This window comes from Meleagris gallopavo, chromosome 16, assembly GCF_000146605.3.
Source record: "Meleagris gallopavo isolate NT-WF06-2002-E0010 breed Aviagen turkey brand Nicholas breeding stock chromosome 16, Turkey_5.1, whole genome shotgun sequence".
NCBI classification, from domain to species: Eukaryota; Metazoa; Chordata; class Aves; order Galliformes; family Phasianidae; genus Meleagris; species Meleagris gallopavo.
In genome coordinates, this window is record NC_015026.2 from 1,389,729 (window position 1) to 1,415,979 (window position 26,251).

Sequence of the window (26,251 nt, forward strand, 5' to 3'; positions counted from 1 at the left end):
TTCCGTGCGGCTCGGGCCGGCTGTGGGGGACAGCGGGCTCGCTCTTAGGGCTGTGCGGGTGCAGCACGTAGGGCCCCGCGGCTCCCATCCCGCTGCTGCTGGTCGGAGGTGTACAGGTGGGCTGTAAGGACGGCTTTCGGCTCAGCTGAGGAGAGGAAAAGGGGAAAAAAGGCAGAAGGTCCAAAAGATGCGTTCATTTGGGTGCGGCGAGCAGAGCTGAAACGCGTGTCCCCGCTGTGTCCTCACATGCAGTTGATTTAACCCGGCGCGAGGAGCAGGGTGTCAGGCAGCTGCTGCTTCGCGGTACTCGGGGCCTTGGGGCCGGCGGCATTCAGTAAAACACAACTTCTGCTGCTTTGAAATGATGGTTACTGTGTTAGCAGGGAAAGTGGCAGCCCTGGGATTGTCTGGTGCTTTCCCCTCCCTCCCCACACCTCCCATCCTCCATGTTGGCTCGCTACCTTCTTTTAAAACATTGTGTTTGATCACATCTCCTTCTAGAGACGATCTTCTCATCTTGCTTTATTGACCTGGGTAGGATTTCTCAGGCGTTCAGCACGCTGTGTTGTTAGCTCCAATGAACCTTTTTTCTCAATGGCCTCTCTGAGAAATGGTGCCAGAGCCAAAGCCCTGACCTGACATGCCCGTTTGAAGCAAGAATGTTGTTCACGTGCCCAAAGTATTGGGGTCAGTGATGCATTTGGAGTCCCCTGGAGCTAGATGAGCTGATGCAGAGTATTTCTGAAAGCAGAGGGAAATGTCACACCGGTATGTTACTGAGTGTACAGAAGACACCTGTGTTTGGTTAAGGTGTAATCTCAGTTTTGCTACTAGCAGAATGTTCTCTTAGAATATTTTTCACAAACCTTAACGTAAATTCCTTGCCAAGGGTGAGAATTTCCTATGTTGGTAGCCAGATAGAAACGTACTGCCGTGATATGACTTGGTGTGTGTGCTGGCCAGGTAGGCTCAGCAGAGAGGTTAATGTCATATAGAAGTGAAGGTGTGTCCTGTGGGCTGTTCAGCACTCAGCACCTGAGTGTACATCGCTTGGGTATGGGGAATATCACATCCTGCAGTCCTGAGAACTGCCCATAGTGTGGGGTTGGGGGCTGTGAGACTGGTGCCGATAGTATTGGTTGTGCTGAATGCTGGATATGAAGTTTTGAGATCTTCTCTGTTGTTTTCAGAAAAAGAGGGTTTAATACAGTAATCAGGGAGGACAAAATTAGTAGCTTGTAGTCTTAGAATGTTTATTTACAGTAATACTTAACGGATTTCTTTCTTATCTGTTTCAGCAGAACGAACGTGTTCACCTTGGAGATACAGGTGTTGGTGATCTGAGTTTTCGGCTCTTCCCCCGCTGTTCAAGCAAGCGCCAGAAAGATGAATATCCAGGGGAAGGGCTTCCCTCTGGACCTCGGAGGAAGCTTCACTGAAGATGCTCCAAGGCCACCGGTCCCTGGCGAGGAGGGTGAGCTCGTGTCCACAGATCCAAGGCCAGTCAGCCACGGTTTCTACTCCAGTAAAGGCGATGTGGTTAGAAATGAGACCTCCACCGCAACACCGAGGCGCTCCGACTTGGATTTGGGCTATGAACCTGAGGGGAGTGCTTCGCCAACTCCACCCTACCTGAAGTGGGCCGAGTCGCTGCACTCCTTGCTCGATGATCAGGACGGTATCAATCTCTTCAGGACGTTCCTGAAACAGGAGGACTGTGCGGATCTGCTGGACTTCTGGTTTGCCTGCAGTGGCTTCAGGAAGTTGGAGCCGTGTGTGTCCAATGAGGAAAAAAGACTCAAACTGGCAAAAGCCATTTACAAAAAGTACATTCTGGACAACAACGGCATTGTGTCCCGGCAGATCAAACCAGCCACAAAAAGCTTCATAAAAGACTGTGTCATGAAACTGCAGATTGACCCTGACATGTTTGACCAGGCCCAAACTGAGATTCAATGCATGATAGAAGACAATACCTACCCTTTGTTCCTTAAGTCGGATATTTATTTGGAATACACAAGGACAGGTGGGGAAAGTCCGAAAATTTATAGCGATCCGAGCTCAGGGTCTGGGACAGGAAAAGGGCTACCTGGTTATCTGCCTACTCTGAATGAGGACGAGGAGTGGAAATGTGACCAAGACACGGAGCCTGAGGCCAGCAGGGACTCCGCGCCCTCAAGCAGGCTCACCCAGAAGCTGCTTTTGGAGACTGCAACCCAGCGTGCAACCTCCACCCGGCGGTACAGCGAGGGCAGGGAGTTCAGGTACGTGAGTGCGCCGGCCGGGCCCTTCCTTGGGGGCCTCCGGATGCCCCTGGGGGCTGCTGTGAGGTTGGAGTCGCTGGGAAGCAGAGGTTGTTTTGCAACTGGGAGTGATGGGGGCTGGTTGAGCATCAGCATGGGACAGTGTCACGTGGGCATTAGGTTAAACACAGCTTTATCTGAATGTACTGCGAGTTATTTGTAGGGTATCTTTGGCCAGTTCCCCCGAATCACATCTGCAGTATGTTCTTTGCTGGGAGGAAATGCTGCTGAACATGGTCTGGGTGTAGGTATGGAGTGGCAGACAGTGCAGAGCTGTGGGCAGCCCCAGTGTGCACAGAGCGAGCAGAGAGCTGTGGTGGCAGGCTGGCTTGTAGCCTGCAGTGACGGAAGGTCAGTGTTCAGTTACAGGAGTGCAGATGAGTACAGCTCGTGGTAAAACCCCTTGTAAATATACAGGGAAATGGTGATGAGCCACAACTAGAGGCTGCAGGAAGCTTGCGGGAAATACCCTAATGTCTGTCACGTGTATATGGGTCAACTGGGGTTCATGATGCTCCCTGTAAATGGTGTTGCTTTGCAGTCAAGATTTCTGATAGTGGATTCCAGCAAGTAGGAATCTCCAAACCCAGTTAAAATTATTCCGTGTTGCAGCTTTTCCCCTCATCAGAATATCTGTTTTTTTTCTCTAGAGGAGTTGCCCAGTTGTTCAGCCTGTGCTTTTCTTTGGTCCCCCACCCATTCCCAACCAACACGCGTTTTGAAACTTGCTGAGAGCTCAGTTAAAATTCCAGACAATTAACTTAGCAGGGAGTTCTCTGGGATCAATAAGCGTGTGTGTGTGTAACCCTTGCTGAATCAACAGAACGCAGCCAGACGCACATTCCTACTTCTTTAAAATAAAATCTCCTTGTTTTAAGACCTGCTTAGGCTAAGGTCTGTCACTTTGTGATGGTTACGAAATGAAGTAGCCAAACTGTCCTCTTCAAAGCTGCATTTCTGTGCTTCCTCTCCCCACACTGTCCCTTTATGCTGGCAGCTGGACGTGCAGCCTGCCCTGCACAAGGTCTCAGTGCCTTTCAGATGGTGAAATGTTTTCATTTTTATTTCTGTTTTCAAATAGATTTTGAGGAGGGGGTGTTGCATGTGAAGCTCAGAAGAAAAAAAAAAAAAAAAGGGAGTTGGTGTGAGCTTGTGCTGTTTTAATCAGGAGTCTGAAAAACAGAATCCCAGGACTGGGATCTTTCCCAATCCTGGGACTTTCTCATGGAGATAATAAAAACCTTGAGTTGTTTCTTGCAGTGGATTTGCACTGAGTGCTGGGTACTAGGATTAGAAAAGTCCACAATTTAAGTGTCTTTTTATTTAAGCAAGAACGGCTTAAGACTGGTAATAACTTGCTCAAGTTGAGTTTAGTTTTTGTTCTAGAGCAGGTAGTGAAAACCTGCATGAATTCTGCATTCCTCAGGTCCTGCTTCAGAAAAAATGCCCAGTTTACGCTGTACCTGAATACATCCATGCCAACCTTTAAAACGGCTCAGAAATACGTTATGGAATAGAAATATGGGTGGCATTCCTCAATCTCATGTGTTTTCTTACTAGATTGGAACAGCGCAAAATAAATCTTTACCTAGGGGATGGAGGTCAGGAGAAACGTGCTGCTGTTAATTTGTTGTGTCTGACAGCCTGTCATTGTGGCTGCAGACACTCCGTAGACCTGCTGGGTCGGAGGCAGGGACGTGTTTACTGTTCTCACCAGAGCAGGAGTCATTTTGGAGCCTGGAGTAAGTAACTGAAAATGAGTGATTATTTATTTTAAGAGCTGGTCTGTCAAGTGCAGTAGTGTTCGGAGCATCTCCGTGGAAGATGGGCAGTGCTCAGTAGTGTGATCTATGCATTTTGTTCTAGCAATCTGCTGAGATCCTAATTTAGGAGTCTGATTGTTGTCTCTGTGCAAGTCCTTGTGGTTGAAATAGCTTGCTTCCTGAACGCTGCATAGAAATAGCTGCCTCAAACAGGCTGTTTTTCAAACAGTGGCATCTTATCGTGCAAACATTTCTGCTTTCTCCTGTGAGGAAGAGCCTTGGAAGCTGGTGGAGCTGCGTGCAGCAGGAAGCGATCCTTGTGCAGTGGTTGGAAGGCTGAGCCTGTCCTGATTTGGTTTGAACGTTTCTACAGACTTATTTTTTTGTGAAAGAATCTGTCGTCTCTGTTCTTGGGGGAATGTTGCAATAAGCTGTTTTGCATTATGTCTGAAGGCCTGTTTAATCTTCACAAGATTTAAAGTCTAGTCCTTGGCTTCTATGGAAACTCTAAATAAAGAGGAATCTGACCAAATGCCATAGGAGTGTGTCTCTGTTAGTAAGGGAGCATCTTGAATTGGCTCCAGATCTTTTTGCAGCAGAAGGTTCTTAAATCTTAACGCCGTATTTCTGTGCCCACGAGCACAGAACTGCTCCAAGTGCAGAAGACGACGCGTTGTTAGTGCAAGTGTGCGTGTGTGTGAGAATATCCCAAAGCAAAAAGCACTGCTGTTACCCACTGCGTTTTTGTACGCGTAGGAAAAGGCCAATAGTCATTATAGTTAGGCTCCTGCAAATTAATTGGACATTGGTTATGGATCAGTGAACTTCAAAGAGGGCAACCCCCGAAGATCTCAGGCATTAACTCGCAGCTTCCGAAACCGACACTAACGTGGTTGTGAGCGCAGCTAAATCTTTCATTAACCTTCGTCTGACACACCGGGACTGGGTTTTTCAGATATGAGGAGCAGAAATTAAACCCGTGCCTTAGAACTGCCCTGCAGCCTGGTTTTCAGGCACTCCTGTAAAACAGACACGTTTTAAAAATTGGGAAACTTGGCGCGTGTTGCCAAACCGTCACATCACGGTTGTGTCTGCTGTCTGCATAGGTCCCTCCTGTCATCTCTTCAGCTTTGCATCAGAAGGGTTTTCCTGTCCGCTCCCAAAAACCTGTGCTCCCAGGGCTTTGGGGAGCAGCACTCACAAATGTTGGCTTTGCTTTCCGTGTTGAAAATGGAGCAGACCGGGCAGTGTTACGGGGAAGCAGCTCTACTTTCCTCTGAAAGCCTGGAGGTTGGGGTTGGTTCTGCCCATTGCTTTGTTTGTTTGACCTGTGTGTTAAAAATGAAATCTGGAGGAGGGGGAGGACAGGACAGGTGGTGGCAGGTGAAGTCTCCCATTAACAGATGTTGATGGGCTGAGGAAAGAGAGCATCATAGGCACTGACACAGCAATTTGCATGTGGAAGCTTTGATTTACACTTCTTTCATTTTTTTTTTATTTTTTTTTTAAGGGAAGCTGGCTCCATGATCTTAGTGTTTGCTTCCACAGTGCTGAGCTGACCAAGCTCACAGCTTTCCCAGGTGTTGGTGATTCAAGTGAAAAGGCCACATGCCATCGGGAGAGTCCCTGCAGCCATGCTGGGCACAAATGGGAGCAGCTATCCCCAGGACACAGCCTGTTCTTTATAACAGGGTGCTGAGCAAGAGGAGCAGCAGCTGAGGAAGGCTGTAGCGGGATGCAACACCTCTAGTCAGAGACTCATCCCAAACCTCAGTGAGTAATGCTGCATTGCAAGAGAGAGGAGCAGCGGAACCTGGTTCAGGGCAGGTGTGGGATCTCTGCTGCCTATGTTACATCAGCAGGCTGGCAGTCACAGGTTTGGCCTGCATCAGGAAGGAGCTGAAATTTAGCTGGCAGACTTAATTTTGAGGCTTGCTGCTTCATTAACAATTAAATATTAAATTGCATGCTTCTAACTCAAAACGATGTGGTGAAGGAGTTGGGGTTGGTTGTGCTGAATGAGCAGAAGACTGGGGATGTGCAGTTACAGCGGTTGCTGCAGAGCAGTCTGCATTCAAACAGTTCCAGGTTTGCGTTGCTGTCTTACCAACACTGCCTTGAGCTGAAGAATCAGCACATGTGTCTGTGAACTGAGCCACTGGAGCTTCAGGGGAGAGCATTTGCTTGGAAGAGGCTGCTCATTAATGTTGTGCCTGTATGTAACAACAGGAAGAAAAGCGTTGGTCTCAGTCTGGAAGCGTGGAGCATGGGGTGGCTGCCAGGGCACACCAAGGGTGGGTGCATCTGACCAGAGGTGTCTCATTCAAGCACTGTCAGCATCCACGGAATGGATCTTCCATGGGACTCTAGATGGACAATTGGACACGTGTAGTAGGGGAAGTAACTAGAAGTGCTGCCTACCACCTCTGCCTGACTCAAATGGCATCTCTGCTTGCTTGCTCAGTCCTCTTCTCCCTTTTTCCTCTTTAATCTCTTTTTGTGCTGTGCGTCATATTCATTCTGTTCAGGTAACACTACTAGTGTCCCAGTGGTATCTCCTTTATATGTGATGATGCAGTTGGCCTGGAAACACATACAGGAGTGTCTATTTCTTAACATATTTACATTTTCAGTGGCTTAGGACAAGACTATCAGAGAAACTACCTCTTTTCCCTGTCCGCAAGAAGAGAATTGTCAGACAGCAGCAATTCTTCTGTACCACGAGCAGAAAGGCTGGGGTGGACCAGCGGGCACGTGGCTACTGCCTCAGAGTGCTGGGGCTCCTTGGGCTGTGTGGGGTCTGTGGGATGGCAGGAGCACTACTTGGGTCCCATTTCAAGTAATTTTAACTCAAACAGGCCCTAAACTTTTTTTCCAGTGGCGACCCTGTATTTCTGGCAATAGTATGTAACTTGAAGTGCTAGCTAATGGCTTGGCTTGAATTAAAACTTCTGGGCCTGTAGCATCACTTGTAATTGTTACAGTCCACGACAATGAGCAGAGCAGTGGCTGCTTTCAAATTGATGTAAGCTGCAGTGGAATAATTTGGGTTCTGCGTTGTTCTTGAGAGAAGTCATGGCTGTGATGGGAGAGGCAGGGTCTGGTGCTGATAGCAGTCAGTGGTTGTCTTGTGACTCCAGAGCTGTAAGGTTTACAAGACGAGGATGGATTGTGTTTTTGCACAGAAGTTACACCAGCTTTTATGAAATACGTTGTTAAGCTGATGAAACTTCTGCATGGAAATGCTTATATTAACAGTGTGAAGTATTTCTACTGGCATTTGCCAAGTCTGAAAGTGGGTTTTAATTGAAGAAGACTGCTTTCTGTGCCTGTAGCTTTACCTCTGCACAAATCAAGTGTTGTACACAAAGAAGTGTTGTATTTGTTATTTGGTTATGGATCAGTGTTGGTATTGGTCCTCTGAGATGGTTTCTCCATCGCCTCTTTACCCTACAGCTCTGGAGCTCTGCAGCCAGGAGGGATGTAAACAGCAGGCTTCCTGGCAAACAGAGCTTTGACTTCTACGTGTTTGGTCTGATTTAAGGAAAAGAAAACATAAAGGTTTTGCTCTATCTTGATTAATTTTATAAGCAGTTTGATTACATTTGCTAAAGCAAATTGCATACTGGCAATGACGACACAAATCATGAAATCCTGTATTTTGGGAATGAGGTTACAGGTTGGGCTGGTTTGAGTCGTGCTCTGTTTGAAGGAACTGGGTACAGAAGAGCAGAATTAGAACTGGATGGGTCCAGGAAAGCTGAGGAGTGTGCCCAGGAGGTGAGCTACATGGTACACCTGGGGTTTGATCTGCAGTTCTGCTTCAGCTTGGCTTTATATTTTAAGAGTTTCTTTGTTGTCGCTATAATGGATTAATCCCTTGAAAAATTAGTTACTATTGGATGTTTTAAAAATGGCTGCCTCTTGGATTTGTTCTCTTTAATAGTCCTAGATTTATAGTCCTTTCTTTAATAATCCTGGATTTATTAACAATTGGGACAGAGTGTGAAATCCTGTTACACCGAGCTTTCTTGGTGGGAAAAGGGCTGAGGAAGATACGGGAGTGCTGGGGGAGCACATGCTGGCCTCATGTCGTGGTGGAGCTTCTCACCTTTCCCACTGAAGCTCTGGGGCTGCAGAAAGTGCCCCCAGAAATAAGTGCCGTGGAGAAACCTGGTTTCAGCCATGACAGTATGTGTAGAGCAGAAAATTGCAGCATAACGTCTCAGAACAGAGGTGCTCGTATCCTAAATCAGTTCCTGGAAATATCATTGGATTATTAGGCTCATCCTCAAATCCATTAAGCAAATTACAGTTAATCAGTCAAATAAAAGAAGAAAGATCTTTAGCAAGGCCCTGCCTTTTGAGCCGCGTGGAGAAGCTGTAGTAATATTTTAATTTTCCGTCTGTCAGTGAATGTATTCAATCACTTCACTTCCTTGTGGAGGACTGGAAATTAGAAACTGAGGTTAATTATCTGCATTAAATGAAATATGTGAAGACCACAAAAGCGAAAACCTTCACAATTCGGTATGGTCTGTTAAGCTAGGCAGACTGCTTCAGAAAGAGAGGGGTGATTTTTCCTTGTTTTGTTCCGATTGAAGGGTTTTAGTCACAGTAATTGAAATGATTAAAAAGTCAAATTGCTTGCGAGTGTAATTCTGAGCATCTCTGAGAAGATGCAGCGCTGGGTGAGAGCTGCAGCTGTGGGCAACGGGTTTGCATGGCCTCACTGGGCCTTGGGGGACCTTGCTGGTTCATACTGGGCCTTGGGGGACCTTGTTGGGCCTTGGGAGACCTTGCTGGTTCATACTGGGCCTTGGGGGACCTTACTGGTTCATACTGGGCCTTGGGGGACCTTGTTGGGCCATGCTGGGCTCCTGGGCTTATTTGGTTGTCAGAAGGCGCATGGGGTTCTGCTGTTGTAGCTTGTGTGTGGCTCCAGCTTGCAGTGCCCTTGGAGACATTTCTGTCACGTCTGTAGGCCCACAGGCTGCAGGAAGCTTTGCAGCATCATGGTCAGCACCCAGAGGTTTCCTTTCACCGTGGATTTCAAGTGTTTTTCCCAGAGTCATGCTCAGAAATGGAATCATAGCAGGTCATGTTTGTGCATGAAAGCAAAGCCGTCATTACTCACAGGCCATGTGCGAGGTCTTCTCTGTTGTAAGGCAGTGATGAATTTAAGTAGAACTGCTGTAGTTTTAAGTCAGATTATCCAAATTCTATAAATCCTACGTGGAAATTGGATTTTACCTTTGAAGACTCCAGAGTGCAATTTTCTGGTAAGATCTGGAGTTCTTTGGTCCTGTGGCCCTTACGATACAGCTGCCTTCACAGTAGCAGCTTTGAGAATGTATTTAGCTTGTTTTGATCAAAAACATTCAGAGGTGGGGAAAAAAACTCTGTAAAATGTTCCACTGAAGTGGTCAGCATCAGGACCTCATTAGTCCCTGCATTTAACTCTAAAGCTAACAACCAGAACCTAGTGGGTTTATTTTTCCTTCTATCCCTATATCTTCTATCTTCCCTGTGCCATCATCTGTCCACTCCCTTTTTGCACTTTCTTTTTTGGTTTCTCTTTTTTTCTGTAGGCTTAGTTCGTTGTCATTTTGTCTTCACGGTGAATTCACATCACTGCCCATGCTGGAAGAAGGAGAGCAGTATTGTGGGAAGGTGGAATTGCCTTTTTTTTTTTTCCAGCAATCCACACTTAGAGCGATTTAGCTCTACTGGAAAGCCATGCCTTTAGCATTCAACAGATTTACCCTTTTGAATCATAAATTTTGGTCTTTTTCTTGGCTGGCAATCAGCTTCACAAACTGGGAGAGACTTATCTGGAAGAGTGGCTTCCTTGTTCTGCAGTTACTGCCAGCCCCGTGCGTGTGCTGCCTTTGAGAGTTCCGTCAGCACGTGTATTCCTGTGGGATTGGTTTACTGATGGCTGAGGATCTCGTTGAGCTTTCATAAGAGAAGTGCAACTCAGCCAAGTGCAACAGAGCTCCTGGGAATTGCCTGTTAGGGGGCAGGGGGAGATGTGCTGTGGCTGTGTCCTGCTGCAGCTCCTGAGTTTGGGTAGCGTTGCTCTGGATGCGCCTCATGGAGATAAAAGCTGTGAAACAGTTTGGCACCGGACATGCAAATGGATGCTGGTACGATGTGATTGTTGCCCTCGAGGATCCCAAAAGAGGAATCAACAAATAGAAGTTATTCTATTAGCAGGGGCAAAGTTCACAGGTTAACCATCATGTCAAAGCAATGAAATGCAGCCTTGATCTCCTTCACAAGGGGTTTATTGTGAATAAAGAGTGCCGAAGCAAAGACATCAAGTTCTTGCGCTGTAACATTGCAGTGTCTTGAAGAAAAAGAAGCTCTTTGCAGGCACCAGCTTCATTCCTGCTTCGAAAGATTGTAAAACGTGACCTCAGAACCTTCTTGCTCTCCTTATGGCCAGACCCGGTTTGTATTTCCACAGAGAATGCATTTATTTTTTTTTTTAAGTTTAATTTTATTATTATTTTTTTTAATAAAGAGTTCAGATCTTTTGCTAAGAAGGCTTGTCTTTGTACTTCTAACTCAGTCCATGTGATTGTCATAACATTTATTTCCTTAGGAAATGAAAAATGTTCCTTCATGAGGAAAGCCACAAAATGAAGCTGGCAGGCTCAGGTACGTGCAGTATGTATCTTCTGCTGGTCTGCAGGCGTGGGGTGCAGCCATCACCCCTCACTGCTTGGCTCCTTGGTCCTGCTCGCTGCCATCGAAAGAAAAAGCAAAGGACAACTCTTTTGACAAGTGTTTGCATTTAATGTGTCTTTGAAGGTCTGCTCACTCAGGGGAAACTGTTTTCCTCTCTTGGGAAGAGCTGCTTTGAGAAGGATCACTCTTCAAGATGGGCCAGCACTGGAATGAATACACGGGCTTGGAACAAATGGAAATGGGCGGCAAAGGATGCATGGATGTGTCACCGCAGTGGGGGATTTGTCACACCATAAAATAGCACTGTGGTTTTTCCCTTGAGGTGTGAGCAGGAAAGTCTGTGGCCTGGGGTGCTATGAGCACTGCTGCTGGAGAAGGCAGAGCATCCTGCTGGCTCTGTCCTTGTCCCTGCCTGCTGGCTTTGGTTCTTCTCAGGGTGGGCTGGAGGAGCCTGCTCCATCTGATCCGCAAACTTACCTCCTTCTGGAGAGAGGGAACTTTCCAAATGGGCCTGAGAAAAACTTTCCTTTTGTAATCCTTGAGATAACAGGTCACGCAGCTTCACCCAGTGATTCTTGCACAATAACTTGTGGTCAGGCTGAAGTGTCTATTTTAGAAAGGCATCCAAGTGATGGGAGGTCATGCAGCATTTTTGTTACCCATGCCTGTGGTTACTTACTCTCACTGTTAGCAGTTTGTTCCTTAACACTCCCTTCAGGTTTTTGCAGCTAGAATTTTTCACAGCTTCCATTTCCAGCTGCTGGCTTTTGGTATGGCTTTGCTCGCAATATCTTTGCGTATTTGGAGAAGCCTGCTGAATGGGTGTGAATGCTCTCCAGAAGTGGCAGAAGCTTTGTTATGGAAGGCCCTTGGATTTTATGAGACTTTTCAACCCTCCAGTCGACTATTAAACAAGCTGTAGCTTGTCACGGTTGACAAACCTTACTGCTGGTCCCAGACCTAACCTACCAGTTTAAAAGGCTGTATTCTTTTGTGTGCAGGTTTCTGGGTGGGGACCATTGGCTTCTGAGAGAAATTAACTTGTGGCCTTTCTTTCTTTCCCACCTCCCACCTCAAGTACATTTAGTTTTCTGTTAGCTGTTCTGTCACTTCCAAACACCAAGAGGAAACGTCAGCCTGTGGTTTAGCAGGACAGTAGATGGAAATGTGTAATTGCAAAAAAAAAAAAAAATTAAAAAATCAGCTGTGTGGTTAGCAGTGGAAGATAAACTGTAGAAAGTTTTTTAGAATGATTCATCCATAATTATTCAAAAACAAGTTGAATTTATTCTTAAGCTGTGGAGAAGAGTTCTTGCAAACCTGGCATTTGCCGCCTGCGATGTTTATACACTTGAGCAAATGCTTGTCTCAGCAGTTTGTTGGTGTCGAGTGCTCCAGATCTAAATCCCTTCAGAGGTAAACGCAGCACACCTTTGTCTCTGCCGGGCCTCCTGCCTTTAAAGTGCAAGCTGGTGAGGTCCAACCAGTCCTTGCGGTGGCTGCTGCGGCCAGGCAGGGTGCTGAGCTGCGGCCAGGCAGGGTGCTGAGCTGCACACCACTCTGGAGCTGCTTCATGCGCATTTGCTCTCTGTAGGTTTCTTTGTATGGTCTGTCTGAGATGCAGAGATTGCCTGCACTTTTCACGTGGATTTTAGGAGTGTTGGAGGGTGTTCCTTGTGGCACGGCACTGCAGCTACTGGTGCTACCTACCCTACCAGGCAGACATTGGTATTTTTTCAGTCCTCTATTTTCCACGGAGGCCGGCGTGCACCGAGAGGCCTTTTTCAAACGCTTCCCTTGGTCTGTGATTGCCAAGCAGTTGGAAACACGCTGTGCTGAACTGGCTGAAATCCGTTTGTGGCAGTTGTTGTTTTTGTGCTCGCGGCTCGCCGCCCCGATAAGCATCCACAGGGCAGGGCTGCTCGGGGCCGGGAGGGCAGCACTCCGCACTTAACCCTGGCCGCAGTGGGCGTCACTGCAGAGCAACGTGTGGGTTTCGTCACACCTGGGGCACGTTTTCCTCCTGCCAGAGGCCCACTGCGGCCGCACTGCCTTTCTCTGCAGAGAAGGGTGATGGGCCTGCTGCAGCCTCAGCCTGGCTGCGTGCATCTGCAGTTTCAGGCAAGAGCTCAAGCAGGCTTTTCTGATCCTGCAGCAGCCTTGGCAGAACAGCCAGCCGGCCCCATCTTGATCTATTTTCCTTTCTTGATGCAGTGCTTGAGCTTCCCTCATGGGGAGCCGACTATCCCTTGCAAATATCACTGCCTTGTGTTTGGGCTGGGCGATGTGGCTGGTTGGAGCTGTAATGAGAGAGCTGATACCCCACCTGTCTTACAGGGAAGATGCTGCCCTTGTGATCTTGCAGTGCCTTCCCACAAGTCTTCCCCATGCTCAGAAGGGTGGATGCATCCCACAGCTTGATCCTCCTCCTCCAAAGTAAGAGAGGTCTGATAGTCAGCGGTTGCTTGGACTCAGAGACATCATCTGGGTTTTGGTCCCTGACCGAGATGCCCTGAGTCAGCTCTGTAAGGATTGCTGTCTTTCTCACCTCATGTAGGTTCTTCTGTTTGGAGCTGTCAACCGCATTGCCAGCAGTCAGGCTACAGGCAACCCTTTTTCCTTGTTAATTACTGTCTGTGGCTTGGCACCAGTGATGCCAGAAACCCTCCCAAGTAGCCCATCTTAGGCTGTGGACTTGGGTGTAGTGTGTTGCCTGAGGTGGTATGGAGCAGGATAATCCTCTCATTTCCCTGCTTTGGAAATCATCCTGAAGCCTGAGCTGAAGAAATAGGAAGGGATTGGAGCCAAACCTCCTGTTCCAGATGGGACAGTAGTGGCAGGAACACTTATTGTCCACAGAGCTGTTGCCAAGCCACGGACAGTAATTAGCAGGGAAAAAAGTTGTGCTTCTTCTAAAATTTCAATTTTGTAAATAATTTTCCTTTTTAAATTAAATAAATATACGTTGATATGCCGAGTAGGCAAAATCAGGATTGCAGAAGCAAGCATCTGCAATTGTATAAACTTGTATAGTTAGCAAGTTAATAAAGCCAGCAGGTTTGTCAAATGGAATCACATTCAGTCCTGAATGGTAGCTGAGTGTGAACAGGATTTATTACATCAGGGCAGAAGAAATCAGCTTGACAGTCAGCCCCAAAGTCCAGAGGGGGCATTGCAAACACTGGGCCTGAGGTACTGCCGTGCTGGGGCGTGGAGCTACTGGGTGCCATGCGGCCTTCCAGCCACTGCACTATAATGACATTGGCAGTAAGGGACCAAAACACCTGCTTGAATGTTGTTTTGTATTTACAGCATCTAAGTCAATATAAAATGGAATAATTATTCTGCTTTGTTGATTAGGACTGGAGCACCTCTCCTGTGAGGACAAGCTGAGGGAGCCAGGGTTGTGCAGCCTGGAGAGGAGGAGGCTCCGGGGAGAAGGCTCCAGGGAGACCTTAGGCCTTCCAGTACCTAAAGGGATCTTACAAACAGGAGGGAGCCTGATGTTTTACACGGTTTGATAGTGACAGGACAAGGGGGAATGGTTTTAGACTAAGAGGGTAGATTTAAGTCAGATGTTAGGAGGGAGTTTTCTCAGAGGGCAGTGAGGTGCTGGCACAGGTCAGAGTGCCCTCTGAGCCCAGGGAAGTGCCTTACCAGCATTTTACTATCCATCCCAGCTTCAGCTTCCCATATGGACTAAGCACGCACACATCATTTCTTGGAGAAAAGCACATGAAAGCTTGTCCCCTTCTCTTTCAAGCACATTGTTGGCTTTCCTTGCATTAATCCCCCCCTGCTTTCTTTCCCATTGGTCCCTCTGAGGCAAGATCAGAAAAAGCAGTTCAGTACCTCACCGCAGCTGATGATAACTTCACTTCTCTCACCACTCTGGGTAAGGACATGGGCCACGGCCACCCTGCGTGGTGCTGACAGCCATCCTGCCAAGCAGAAGGCTGTGCTGCTCTGCTCCTTGGAGGTCCTTTCTGACACTTCTCTGATTCTGGTTCTTAAATAACCGCCAGGCACATCCTCGTCTGTCACATGCATGTCCCGAGGACTTCATCAGCTTCTATGCAGCAATTAGCCCTGCAGAACCGTGTACTCTTACAGCCAAAGTAATGGCACTAACAGCTGTGTAAGTGGTAGCCAGGAGACAGGGAGCCACTGCTGGAAGGAATCGCAGGGTAATAGGAGAGCTCTGCTGTGTGGTGGTAGCACCGTTCCAGCAACCACGTGAGCAAGGAGGACTTTTTTTCCACAGAAAAACCTGCACTGAAAGCAAGGAGTGAAACTGCCATGCTGTAACAATCACCTTTGCTGGATCATAGCCTTGTCAGCCTCTGCTCCTCTAGGGGGTCTTCTGAAATCTCCTGCCTAAAAGGTTAAGCTGTAAAAATGAGAAAGGCATGTTTCCTTTCCTCTATCGTTCAATGGTTTTTAATTTGCTGTTTGATCTTCACTCTCATGTACTGACTGCGTGGGAGCTGCAGTGTTGGGTTACAAACAGAGCGGGTGACCATTCCTTTTAAAAACTGCAAGGCTTAATTAAAATAGAGCGATAGGAGTTGATTTTTTTTTTGGTCATTGCTTAGATTTAGTATATTAGTGAGGATCCTCCCGTAGCCCCTTAAATATCAGATGTGAGGTCTGTTCTGCTGGGGGTGGCATTCTCTGCAGGATGGCACTGGGAGGCTGTGCATCTCACCCAGCACAGTGCACGGGGGAATGGATATCAGCAGTGATACATAGCAGGAACTCGTGCAGTATTTTTCAGAACCCAGCTTGAAAGTTTTAAGTGCAGATACGGAAATATGTCATCTTTGTAAATGAGTCTAAATTACCTGCAATTTGTTGGGAGTTACCATTTCTGAGTGCTTATTGCAACTGTAGGTATTTGAGGAAGCTTTTGATTATCCTGGGCTTATAAAATGTAATTGGCTATTTCTTAATTGTTGTCCTCTGTGAAGTATAATTACCCACGACATAGAGCTTTTTATTTATCAATGCCGCAAACAGGAAATCAAGAGTGTCTGACAGAGATAAGTTTGGGACTCCACCATAGCCTGCAATTGCATCAGGTGACCTGTCTGTAAGGAACCCAGTCTCCTGCTCAGTTCTGGAGGCCTTCAAAGAACCCAGGAACCTCCAGTCTCCAGATTGCTGTTCTCGTTGATGTGTATCTGGGTGCAGACAGCCAGCTTGAGCGGGCTGTGCCAAACGTGGCTGTCGAGATCTGAAGGTCCATCTTAGCCCAGAGCAGGAGGCTGGTTCTCACGTCCTGCTCTCTGCTGGGAGCTGGCAGGGGACACAGGGACCTATGAGTAGGATGTAATGAGGAATTGACATGGCCCCATCTGGGATTGTACCTTCTGTGTAAGGGTGGAGGGATGGAAGGGAGCATTAGCAGCACTCGTTCCTGGCTGGAGCCCTGTGCCAGGGCACTGCTTCCACAACAGAGTGCTTCCAGGACACGTTCTGGTGTGTGTTCTCCTTAAATGCAGTCTGTAGGTTTAAATATCCACCTTGTTGTATCTTCAGAGCATGAATTAAAAGCAGGAGCCGCTTGAGAGTCTCCCTCAGAAACGTGCGTCCGATTCTGAAAATAGCGATGCCAGTTTCCTTTGAGGAACCAGCTAAAAACAAAACCTTAAATAACCCCCCCTTTTTGCTCAGCTAACTCTCCGCAAACACGGAGCCGTTTGGTTTTATTTTTGCTCTTTTGATGGAAGGCAGTGAGTCACTCACCCAACAGAGCGCCCATTGACGGCAAGGAGCGGCGCGGGGCCGCTGCCCATTGTTGGGGCTGGGCAGGGCTGGGCAGGCTCGGGCACCTCTCACCAGCCCTGGAGATCAAACGTGGTGAGTCAGGCCGCAGAAAGGCAAAGGGCCCAAATTAATTAATCTGGTTGTTTTGTTTTGTTTGTTTGTTTGTTTTTTAAACCCTGTTTTTAGTTGGCGGTAGGGGCACAGTGCACACGCCAGCCCATGTTGGTGCAAGCTGAATTTTCTTGTGTCTCTTGAGCTGCCCTGGTGGGAACTCAGCCCTTCGCTCTGCTGCAAGGGGACAGAGATGCCAGCCTGCCACGATAGCCGTGTTCCCACCGTGCTGGGCAGAGGGGAGGAGCAGGAGAGCTGCTGCTGGGGCAGGCAGGAGCCGAGAGGTGCTGGCAGTGCAGCCGTGCTGCCTGACCAGAGGCTTTCCCCCCGGATTTCTGGCTGCTTTCCCCAGCGTGGCTGGCTGCCAGAGGTGAGAGAACCACATCCACAAAGCGCACAGCTTCCAACACTGAGCTTTGTCCATGAATCAAGCCTTTAAGGCTGTGAGCATGAAGGGCAGCGCCGATGTCCCACACCCTGTGACTGGTCTCTCAGGGCTTGTCCCTTCCCTAAGGGTTGCAGTGGGCACTGAAGGCCTCGAACTTTATGTTGGTCTATTAAATATGAGTGCCACACACTTTGATACCTCAGGCCATTCCGCCCCAAGCGTTCTTCAGGTGCTTGGGAAACATGTGTTCACCTCCCAGCTCACCAGGCACGAGAAGCCGGCCAATTTTCAGCATAACGCACAATCTCAACTATTTTATTGCTTAATTTAGGCCATAAAGTCCCTTTGATGTGTTGTGTAATGCAACGTTCATTCTGAAAAAGTGGGTGGAGTAGCTTTATGGTATTATAAAAATAAATAAAATGCCTGGCAGGATTTTGAAACCACATGGTCATTCCTCCTCTATCCACAGATAAGTTGATTGTTGAGAGAGAAATCTTGCTTAATATCTAACTTTGGGTGATTTATTTCTCCAGAGCCCTTTCATCTCCAGTATGTATTGGGTTATCTGTGACTTCTAATCTGATTGTTTTAAGCGTGATCAAAGAAACCAAGAGAATGCACTTTATTTTCCCACTGTATGAATAGAATGTTGTTTGTACAGTGCATTACATCACCTGTTCCTGCTGTTCCTGAATTGTGCACCAAATGTTTGTGGTATAAATAGAATACATAATGGACTTGTAGGGGGTGATGAAATTTGTTCCACTTGCTGAGTAAAACAGAGTTAACTAAATGAACGCTTTCTTCACACCCAACTCTACGTCGACACACAACAACGCAGGCTGAAAATGTTTGAAATAACTCTTGTGTGGAGCAGTGAGGTGGAATTAGGCAGCGTGGAGGAACCGCTTCGCAAATCTGCAGGAGGCTGCAGGGCAGGCAGGGAGATTCCTGCCATTGGAATTGCTGGCATTCTTTCCAGGCTATGCAAAGAAAGATTTTGGCCTTCCGTAGTAGTGGCAGTGTTGTTGTAACTGCGATGGTCTCAGGGTTTGGATGCAGGTTCTGCAGGGAGGCGGTTGCCTCTGCTGGGTGGGATTTTGTTGGGTTTTGCACAATAGCAGATCGGTCTCTGACCTTGCAGCTCTCATTCCTGGTGGAGGCCTCCGAAGATGGGCCTGGGAACTGTGTCTGTCTGATCCTAAAAATCCTGAATTCAAGGAAGGATGTTTGTTTTCTGGCATATCCTAATACTTCACCGCCGTGTAGCCTTGGTGTTCTGCAGAGGACAGCTGTCTTTGGCAGCTCGACCACATCTCTTCCTGCTAACCTCTCCCATCCTCCGTGGGGCACCCATCAGCTTTTTCCCTCTAATTATCTAATTGATTAATATATTTAACTTGGAACATTTGTTCTCAGCCTGTCTTTTCTTTGACCTTTAGTTTGTTTCTTCGTTTGCAGACCAGGAGAGCAATCTGAGGGGCCGAATGCTTGCAGCTTGCTTGTTTTTCCAAGCTGTATCTGTTGGCCGGGAAAAAAAAAAAAGAAAGAAAGAAAGAAAAACAACACCTCTCCTTTCTGACCTTGTCTTGACACACCTACAAGCCCTCATGAATATCCCACCCTGGGTAAATAGCTCGTGTTTTTATTCAGAGGAGAGCTGCCATGCACCAAAGGGTCAGGTATAATCACTGGGGAGATAAGTGGCCGCTTTATCTTAAGCGATTTCTCCTTAGGGTTTTTCTTTTCCCAGTCTCTGGCTCGTTTGGAAGTTGTTCTTGTGCAGCATATGGTCACCATCAAGAATACTAAACTGGCACGAATAGGGAAAATTGTTTCTCAGTTCTGGGTTCAACAGTGCTGTTGGGAAAGCTGAGCTGTGTGCCACCACACTGCCCCATGCTGTTCCCATCCTGTCCCCTGCCACCCGGCTCACCGGAAAGCAGAAAGCCAGGGGCATTGCTGACATAGCATTCCAGTGGGATGAGCTTAGGGCTGCTGTCTCTCTCATCAGCCTCTGGGTAGTGATAATCTGATATACTGCAAGGTTTCACCCCTCTATCGTTAAGCTGCTGGTGGCTGTCTCTTGCCCAGGTTGTGGCAGCAGAGGTGGGGAGGTGGGGAGAGGACTGGAGCATCGCTTCAGATGCTGCTGCTGCTGCTGCAGTTCACTGCGTGAATCAGGGTCCAGATCAGCATGGGTTCTGCAGTTTGCTCCTTGCTGCAGCAGCCGCCATGTGTAGGATGGAGAATTCTCCTATCAGAGTAAACCGAACCATTCTTCAACTTCTTTGCAGTGAAATATGGGTAAATGCGTTTGTCTTTCTCCCTTGAAAGGGACAAAGGACCAGCATGGGACTGACTAAGCCTTTACCAGTTTCCCAGTGGAGTGCTAAGCAATGGGAACAGCAGCACAGTTCTCTGGTGTTCTATCCACCAGCCTGCTGCCGCTGGTCGAGGGGGTGATGCAGAGGTCTCTCTCTGGAGATTCGCAGGCAGCATCACATGCCTCAAGGACGTGTTGCAAAGGTTGCCTGAGCTTAAGCACTTCTCAGTTATTGTTTGCACAGTGGTGGTGGTTGGAGGTCCCCTCTCTCCAAGCTGCAGGGAGGGAATATTATAATTTCCATTACAGGTTTTTCCAGCCCTGGAGGAGCAGCGTCTTGGTGAAGGTTCAGCTTCATGTTGGCGTGGTTTGCCCTGTCCATCTGCAGCTGCCAGGATGCATCTCTGTCTGATCCTGTGGGGCAGAAGGAGTCTGGATTCTCATCTGCATTGTGTCTTGGTGCAGCAATGAGCTGAGCTCGCTTTGTGGCTGTTGTATTGCTGGCATGGCAGATCCCAGAGGGTTCCAGTTGGGCTCACTGAGATGAGGGACATGGAGCAGCACTGGAACAACTGCATCTGCTTGAACTCACCCATTGGGATATCACAGTTAATCTGTGTAGTTCTCTTTCCAGAACAGAAATCTGTATTTCAGTTTGATAGGCTACTATTTCTTTTTCCCTGACTCTTATTCAAAAGCGCTTAACAAGTTGCTTCAAAAGCAGCCAGAGGTGTGAATTACAGCTGATGTAATTAATTTGTGTTTGTGAGCCTGGCCCCCTGCAGTCTGGGTGGTGTTTGTAGGGCTGGCTGTTAGCAAGAACAAAAGTCTAATCTTGGAGAAGATTAGGAATTCTTTGACAAGGGTTAAGCTGGGGTTCCACTGCTTTATCGTTTTTCTGGTGTCCTGTGGCAAATCTGTAATTTCAGCCCTCACCAGCATGCAAGCTGTTCTTCACACTGCTTTAAAGCTGTGCAGTCTCTGCTCACCTACTCTGCTGTTTTGCAAAACAAGTCTTAAAAATGGCATAAAACAAGAGGAGGGCAACTCTAGATCCTAAAGACGCTGCAAGGACATTCATGGCCAGAGCCCACTGCACAGCTTTCAGCGCTTGTCCTTCCCAAGCCCTGCACTCCCTGCTGCCAAATCCATGCCGTCCCATCTCTTCTGCTCGTCTGTTCTCATCTCCCCCGCTCTGAGGTAGCCAAGCAGCATAAATACAGTGCATCAGCCGGACATGGCTGGAAATGAAACAGGGGAGGAGGCGGACAGGCAGCAGGCAGCCTCGGAGGGGGAGGCCAGCCCTGCCTTTAATGCGTGCAGAGCCCTCGGAGCGCTGAGCCCCAGCCCTGCTGGAGCAGGATTTGTGTCCCAGCACACTTGCAGCCAACATGTTGTGGCAAGCTTCCCCAAGCAGCAGTTTCCACTTTTCCTCTTTGGTGTCTATTGTTTTGTTATTTGGGGAACTGGAATCCATGAGCAAATCTGAAACATGGTTAGCATTAAGCTCTGACGCAACGTGTTTTTTTTCCTTTTAGATCGGTCTCAGTCTCAGCACATCTTCCCCTGATCAGCTTAAGGGGTCTGCAGCAACCCTGTGACTCACATGCTGGGGCTGTGAGCAGTGTTTGGTGCTGCAAGGCTGTCCAGGGTGGTTTTAGCAGTGTTGCAAAGTGCTGGCTTGGGCTAAATCGTGCAAACAGTCATTGATCACGAGTGAGTTTCCAAAAGAGGAGAAGGCTGGCTGAATGCTGATGTTTTTGATTTAGCCATTTAATGAGCAGCATCAGGAATACGTTACATTCTCAATTATTTTGATTTTAATCTAATGTGTTAATAACGTGAGGCTCTTCAGATGAAAATATATTTCCAAGCTGCTCATAGTATTTGCTAGCGTAGTAAGTTGAAGACATATGTGAAAGGAAGGGCCATCTGATGATCTGCTATTGTTCTCTTAATTCAGCCCACCCCATTTGGGCCACTCTGCATGGATGGCTTTGTCTTCACTAATAAAATCATGCTATGTTCCCTGCAACACATGTTCTGCATGTCCCAGCTAGTCAGCAGCAGTAAAACTTCATTTTATAGCTTTATAATGTTACCTTCTCAATTATGGCTTCTTTTAGAGACAGCGGTGCTTCCAGGGCTGACCTTGGCACAGCATTTGAGAGCTGCCATAGCCCTGTGCTTCTGGCTCACCTCCCTCCCTTCTTTTGGTACTGCGTGCTCGTGCTCCCTGCATGGCTTGTCAACAGGAGCGTGCACCTTGCCACCTTCAGGATGCTGCAAATTCAGTGTTGGAAGAGAGATAGCAACATGTTCTGTGATCTGCATCCTTCGCATTCTGTCTGGAATGCTTGGCTGAACCCGAGGTGCATCGTGGCTGGCCTGGTGACAGGCTGTGTGGCCGTGAGAGCCACAGCCGCTCCGCAGCCCATCTGTCTGCTGGGCTCCTGGGGGCCAGAGAGTCTGTAGGAAGAGCTCTGCTGCTCCAGGAGCCTGGGAGAGCTGCGAGCAGCCTGATGGTTTCTTTGGGCAGTCAGTGAGAGGAAGAGATGGATGAAAAGCGACCTTCTGGCTTGGCACAGCAGTACAGAGGGAGCTGCTCACAGCAGCTGGCTGGCTGTGGTCCTCGGGAACCGCTGCCGAGCTGGGAATCAGCATGCAGAGCAGTTCTTCCCTTCCTTGGCACATTGTCTGTGATGGGCTGTGTGGTGGAGGGGATTAGACCAAGTTCTTAGGGGAGGAGAATAGCCAGCAGGGGATGGCTGGTCATTTTTGTTCCTTTTGTGGCAGCAAACAATCTCTCCCTTACTACTCAGAGAGGCTCGGGAGCCTTTGTGATGTTTATTAAGCTGAAAGATTTGGAGACCTCTGGTCTAGATAGCTCTCCAACTGAGAAGGGGAATTTAGGCACTTGTGATAGTGTAGCCAAAGAAATTACAATAAATATTTGGGAGATTTTAGTGTTTGGCATTCTTCAAGAATGGTTTAACAGAATGAAATCTTCAGTGGGAAGGCTGGAAGTCCAGCCGAAATGACAGAGATGTGCCTGGGTTGGCGTTGGCACATCTTCCCCACTTCAGGGATTAGGAGTTGTGTAATAGCAGCATAATGATCTGCAGAATTGGCTCTTTTAAACTTCAGCTGCTTTTGTTTAGGAGATGGACTTCAAATCTGAAACTGGGTCAAAATCTTTTCTTGCTCTTGAACTAAGAGTTCCAAATGCTTTGGACGACTGTGTGAGCAGACCTCTTCCCTCCCACAGTTCAACCTGCTCTCCTTGGCTGAATGTCAGCCAGGTGGATGGCCTTGGCTGGTAGTGCTCATCACTTGAAAAAGTGGCATTGGTCAGGATCAGATGAGGTTTTGTAGGACCTGATGATCACCAGCACATCACCAGCGCGTCCTTCTGCAGTTAATTCACTCTGCAATACGCAGGACGGTGAGAGGCAAAGGATTTTTTGTATTTCCCAGCTAGTATCAGCTCTTCCCTCAAATGAAGCCACTGCACTCCGCTTCTCTCCTACTGCTCAGTTCACTCTCCCTGGTCCTCGCATCTGATGGAAACATCTCCTCTCTCAGGCCTACAGCTGAGTAGACGCCATGTAGGAGTGAAATCCCTGTCTGGATTCTCACCACATTTCCAGTGAAGGTCGGTGTCAGAGTTTTATCACTTTGCAAAAGTCTTCTTTGGCACTGGTGTTCTTTCCAACAGTGGGGCCCAAGTCATGGCCCCATATCTCCTCTGCAGTAAAGAACAAAATCTCTAAAAGGCCTTTGCATGCAACAGCTTTTCTGACAGTAAATGAAGATTCTTTCTCTTGATCCCAGGGACAGCTGCTCATGGACGTGCACGGCCCCTTCATCTTCTGGGGATGGCTGCATTCAGGGAAACGTGCAGATATTTCTTTGTCCTGAGGAACTCCTTCGTTTCTCCCAGAGAATAAACCCTGACGGGTATTGACTCGCTTACTTAGACCTGAATTGTAGATCATGGATATATACAGAGATCCGAAAGATCCGTCCTTTAGTATGAATTGCTGGTGAATATTGTTCTCTTTTCCCTGGATGGGACAAGGTGCTGCCAGCAGAAGCACAAGCCAAGCATCTCTGCAGTCACATCATGTCATGCAAGAGTCTCACAGCTGTAAATGTAGATTCACAGGCTCAGACATTGATGTCACAAGCTCCTGCATGTTTTGATTAATTCAGCTACGTTTTCACACACAGGTTTGGGGACGGTTGCTTTCATCAACTTTGCGATCAAAATTGATGCCAAGGATATTATGACTCATGTTGCAGTCTCACTTGTAGTTTTGAAGGGGGAGTTAATAGTGATATTAAAATATCACTCATTTATTATATAGGCGGAGCTGGCAGCAGTCGTGGTTGCCTAACACTTCCCATTATATAAAACTTTGTTGTAGTTGCTCATATCTTTATCGGACTTACGTTGTTTGGTTTTCTTCCACACTGAGATTCTGCCTAAGGCTGAATTACTTTGGCAAATTTTAGCAAAAATAGAGGAGGAGGAAATTACATTGTTTTGCTCATGTCAGACTCTTACAATTTACTTTCCATTGATAACCTTCCAACTTTCCTCTTTGAAGCAGGCATGTACCATTTGGCAAGTGGGTTGCTGAGGGGTGGGATTGGCATGGCTGCTTGAACATATCTTTTGCTGTCCATGTGAGAAACCGCCCAAATTTGGCTAAACTGTAAGCTTTTGAAAATTGTACAAGCTCCGTTGTAGATTCTGGCAGCAAAATTCTCTGAGAAGCATATGTGAGATGGTCGTGGCTGAGTCTTCAGAGGCTGAAAGCTGCAATTCCTGTTGCTGCAGCTCCTGATTCTGGAGGCTCAGACGCTCCTTGCTGGCTGAGCCCCCTCTTTTCTCCAATCCTCCAGAAAAGGAACTCAGAAAAAAATAATAAGAAACAACAACAGCAACAAAAACCAGCTTTGGGGGGAAAGACTGGGGAAGAGGTAAGGAGAGCAAGATCCTTCAGCAGCTACCGAGAGGGAGGCCGGAGAGAATGTTGGAACCAGGAAAGGGGCTTTCCGATGCTCCCAGGAGTTTTCAGGTGCTGTAGCTGGAGGGTGCCTCTTCAGTCTCTGTTCTACCCCTTTATGCAGGAGGTAAAGCTTCCCTGGTGTGCTGTATCCGCATGCCTGTCACTTTCCTCTCATAAGGAAATACAACCCACTAATCTCAGCGGACTCTGATAACAGGGTAGAATTCTCTTGTGTGCAAATGAATTGCAGGTTGGAGAGGAGAAAACCTGTTCACCTCTGAGAGAGGAAGGCTGTGAACTGATCTTAACTCTGTTGCCAAAGCCATAAAACTTACTGGGAGAGAGGTGCTGCGAATGTTTGTCCCACGTAGACGTGGGACACCAAGTCTTATGCAAGGTGCTATCGCGTGGAATTTCATCACTTTTTCTCCTCTTGTAGCTGCTCGTTGATCTGTGTGACTTTTTCCTTAGGCTGCTTGCTTAGTTCAGTGCGTGGGATGGCAGGTGCTATGGGAGCTAACAGAGGAGAGGTAGAAAGGAAAGTGTACCAGACACCTGCATTACCTCTTGCTTTTCTGAAAGGCCACACAGTAGAAGAGGCAGAAGGTGCAAGCAGAAAAGCACAGGTGTTTCCATGCTGGTTTCTGCCAGAGACATCCTGCAAGGCAGCTCTTGTACCTGGGACCATCCTTGTTGTACATGTTGCAGATTTTCTGTGCTCAACTGAAGACCCCCAGTTCAGATTTACTGAACTGAGCAAGTGCATGTAAGGCAGACATATAAAATGCTGAGTATTAGGCCCAGAGCATTTCAAATAAAGCAAATTTTGAGAAAATGTTGACTATTTCAGCATTGACGTTAGCTTTTTGTATGTAAGAGGATAAGAGCTTTTCCCTCCTCTAGAATAACATCACAAATAAACACAGGATTCACTTGTGAAAAGTGCCGCAGAGAATCTCCAGCAGAGTGAATTATGCTGTGTTCAGTATAACATTTGAGTGATGTAAGCTAGATAAAGTACAAAGAGGAGGGAAAAGAAGGATATCAATCCATTTATCGTGAGCCCTGGGCATGTTAAGTTCTGCAGAGGTAGTGCAGGATCAGTAATAGCATGTACCAGGTACCAGAGAGGTGAGCAGAAGACTATATTTTTTTCTAAACAATAGATTGCTTTGCCCTGCTGTGCTAAGGAGAAAGTATTTAAGCCCTAATACGTTGTTGTAAAGCCTCCTTGGGCATCTGATGCCATTGTAACGTCTCTCCTCCATGCTGATTTTCTGCTGGCGTGACAAGGCTGAGATTTGGCCCAGCCTTGACGTTATTCACAGCATTCAATCTCCACAAACCTTCTGGTTTTTGCTAATTATCACAGTGTATTTGGAGCCTCTTTCCCCTCTGCCATTTGTCAGCAGGTAAGCTGTACCCCAGGATTCTGGAGGGGGCAAAAGCATATCAGAAGTGCTTAGAGTTTGATCACCTAGGCTTGTGTCTTTAAGAAATTGAGGTAAAAAAAACACACAGCTGGCTTTTATCTGGACAGTGGCTAAGGTATTTAGAACAAAAAAGCAGATTGCTTGCGTTGTTGCTTATTTTTCCTAAATAGAACTGTCAACTGGTTTTAATTGCATAAAGATATGTAGGAATGGAATGAGAGTTCAAACAGCTCTTTTACAGCACTTTAAATGGACGTAGTACTTCATATATATCCCCACAATAATGCATACCAGATGAAAAGATATTGTGGAATTTGTGTAATAAAGGTAAAAGCTCATATATCTGCCTGTTCTAATGGAAGAGAAGTAAAACAGAAGAATTCTACAAGGCAAAAATAACAACAAGCCTCAGCATAGTTCCTAAAGTGAGGTTTTACTTGC

The 26,251-nt window shown here is 47.3% G+C and overlaps 2 protein-coding genes across 2 annotated transcripts in view; one reads left to right on the forward strand and one right to left on the reverse strand.

The window, feature by feature from the left end:
* Positions 1–516, reverse strand: part of LOC104913478 (protein disulfide-isomerase A2-like) — a 1,755-nt gene extending 1,239 nt beyond the window's left edge. The window contains exons 1-2 of the mRNA XM_010719758.1: positions 462–516; positions 57–145 (exon numbers count right to left, since the gene is read on the reverse strand). Of these exons, the coding sequence (XP_010718060.1) occupies positions 57–145; positions 462–516 (144 nt within the window). The remainder of the gene's footprint in view (positions 1–56; positions 146–461) is intronic.
* Positions 517–1,280: 764 nt separating this feature from the next.
* Positions 1,281–26,251, forward strand: part of AXIN1 (axin 1) — a 68,200-nt gene continuing 43,229 nt past the window's right edge. The window contains exon 1 of the mRNA XM_003210749.4: positions 1,281–2,264. Within this exon, the coding sequence (XP_003210797.1) occupies positions 1,387–2,264 (878 nt within the window). The 5' untranslated portion in view covers positions 1,281–1,386. The remainder of the gene's footprint in view (positions 2,265–26,251) is intronic.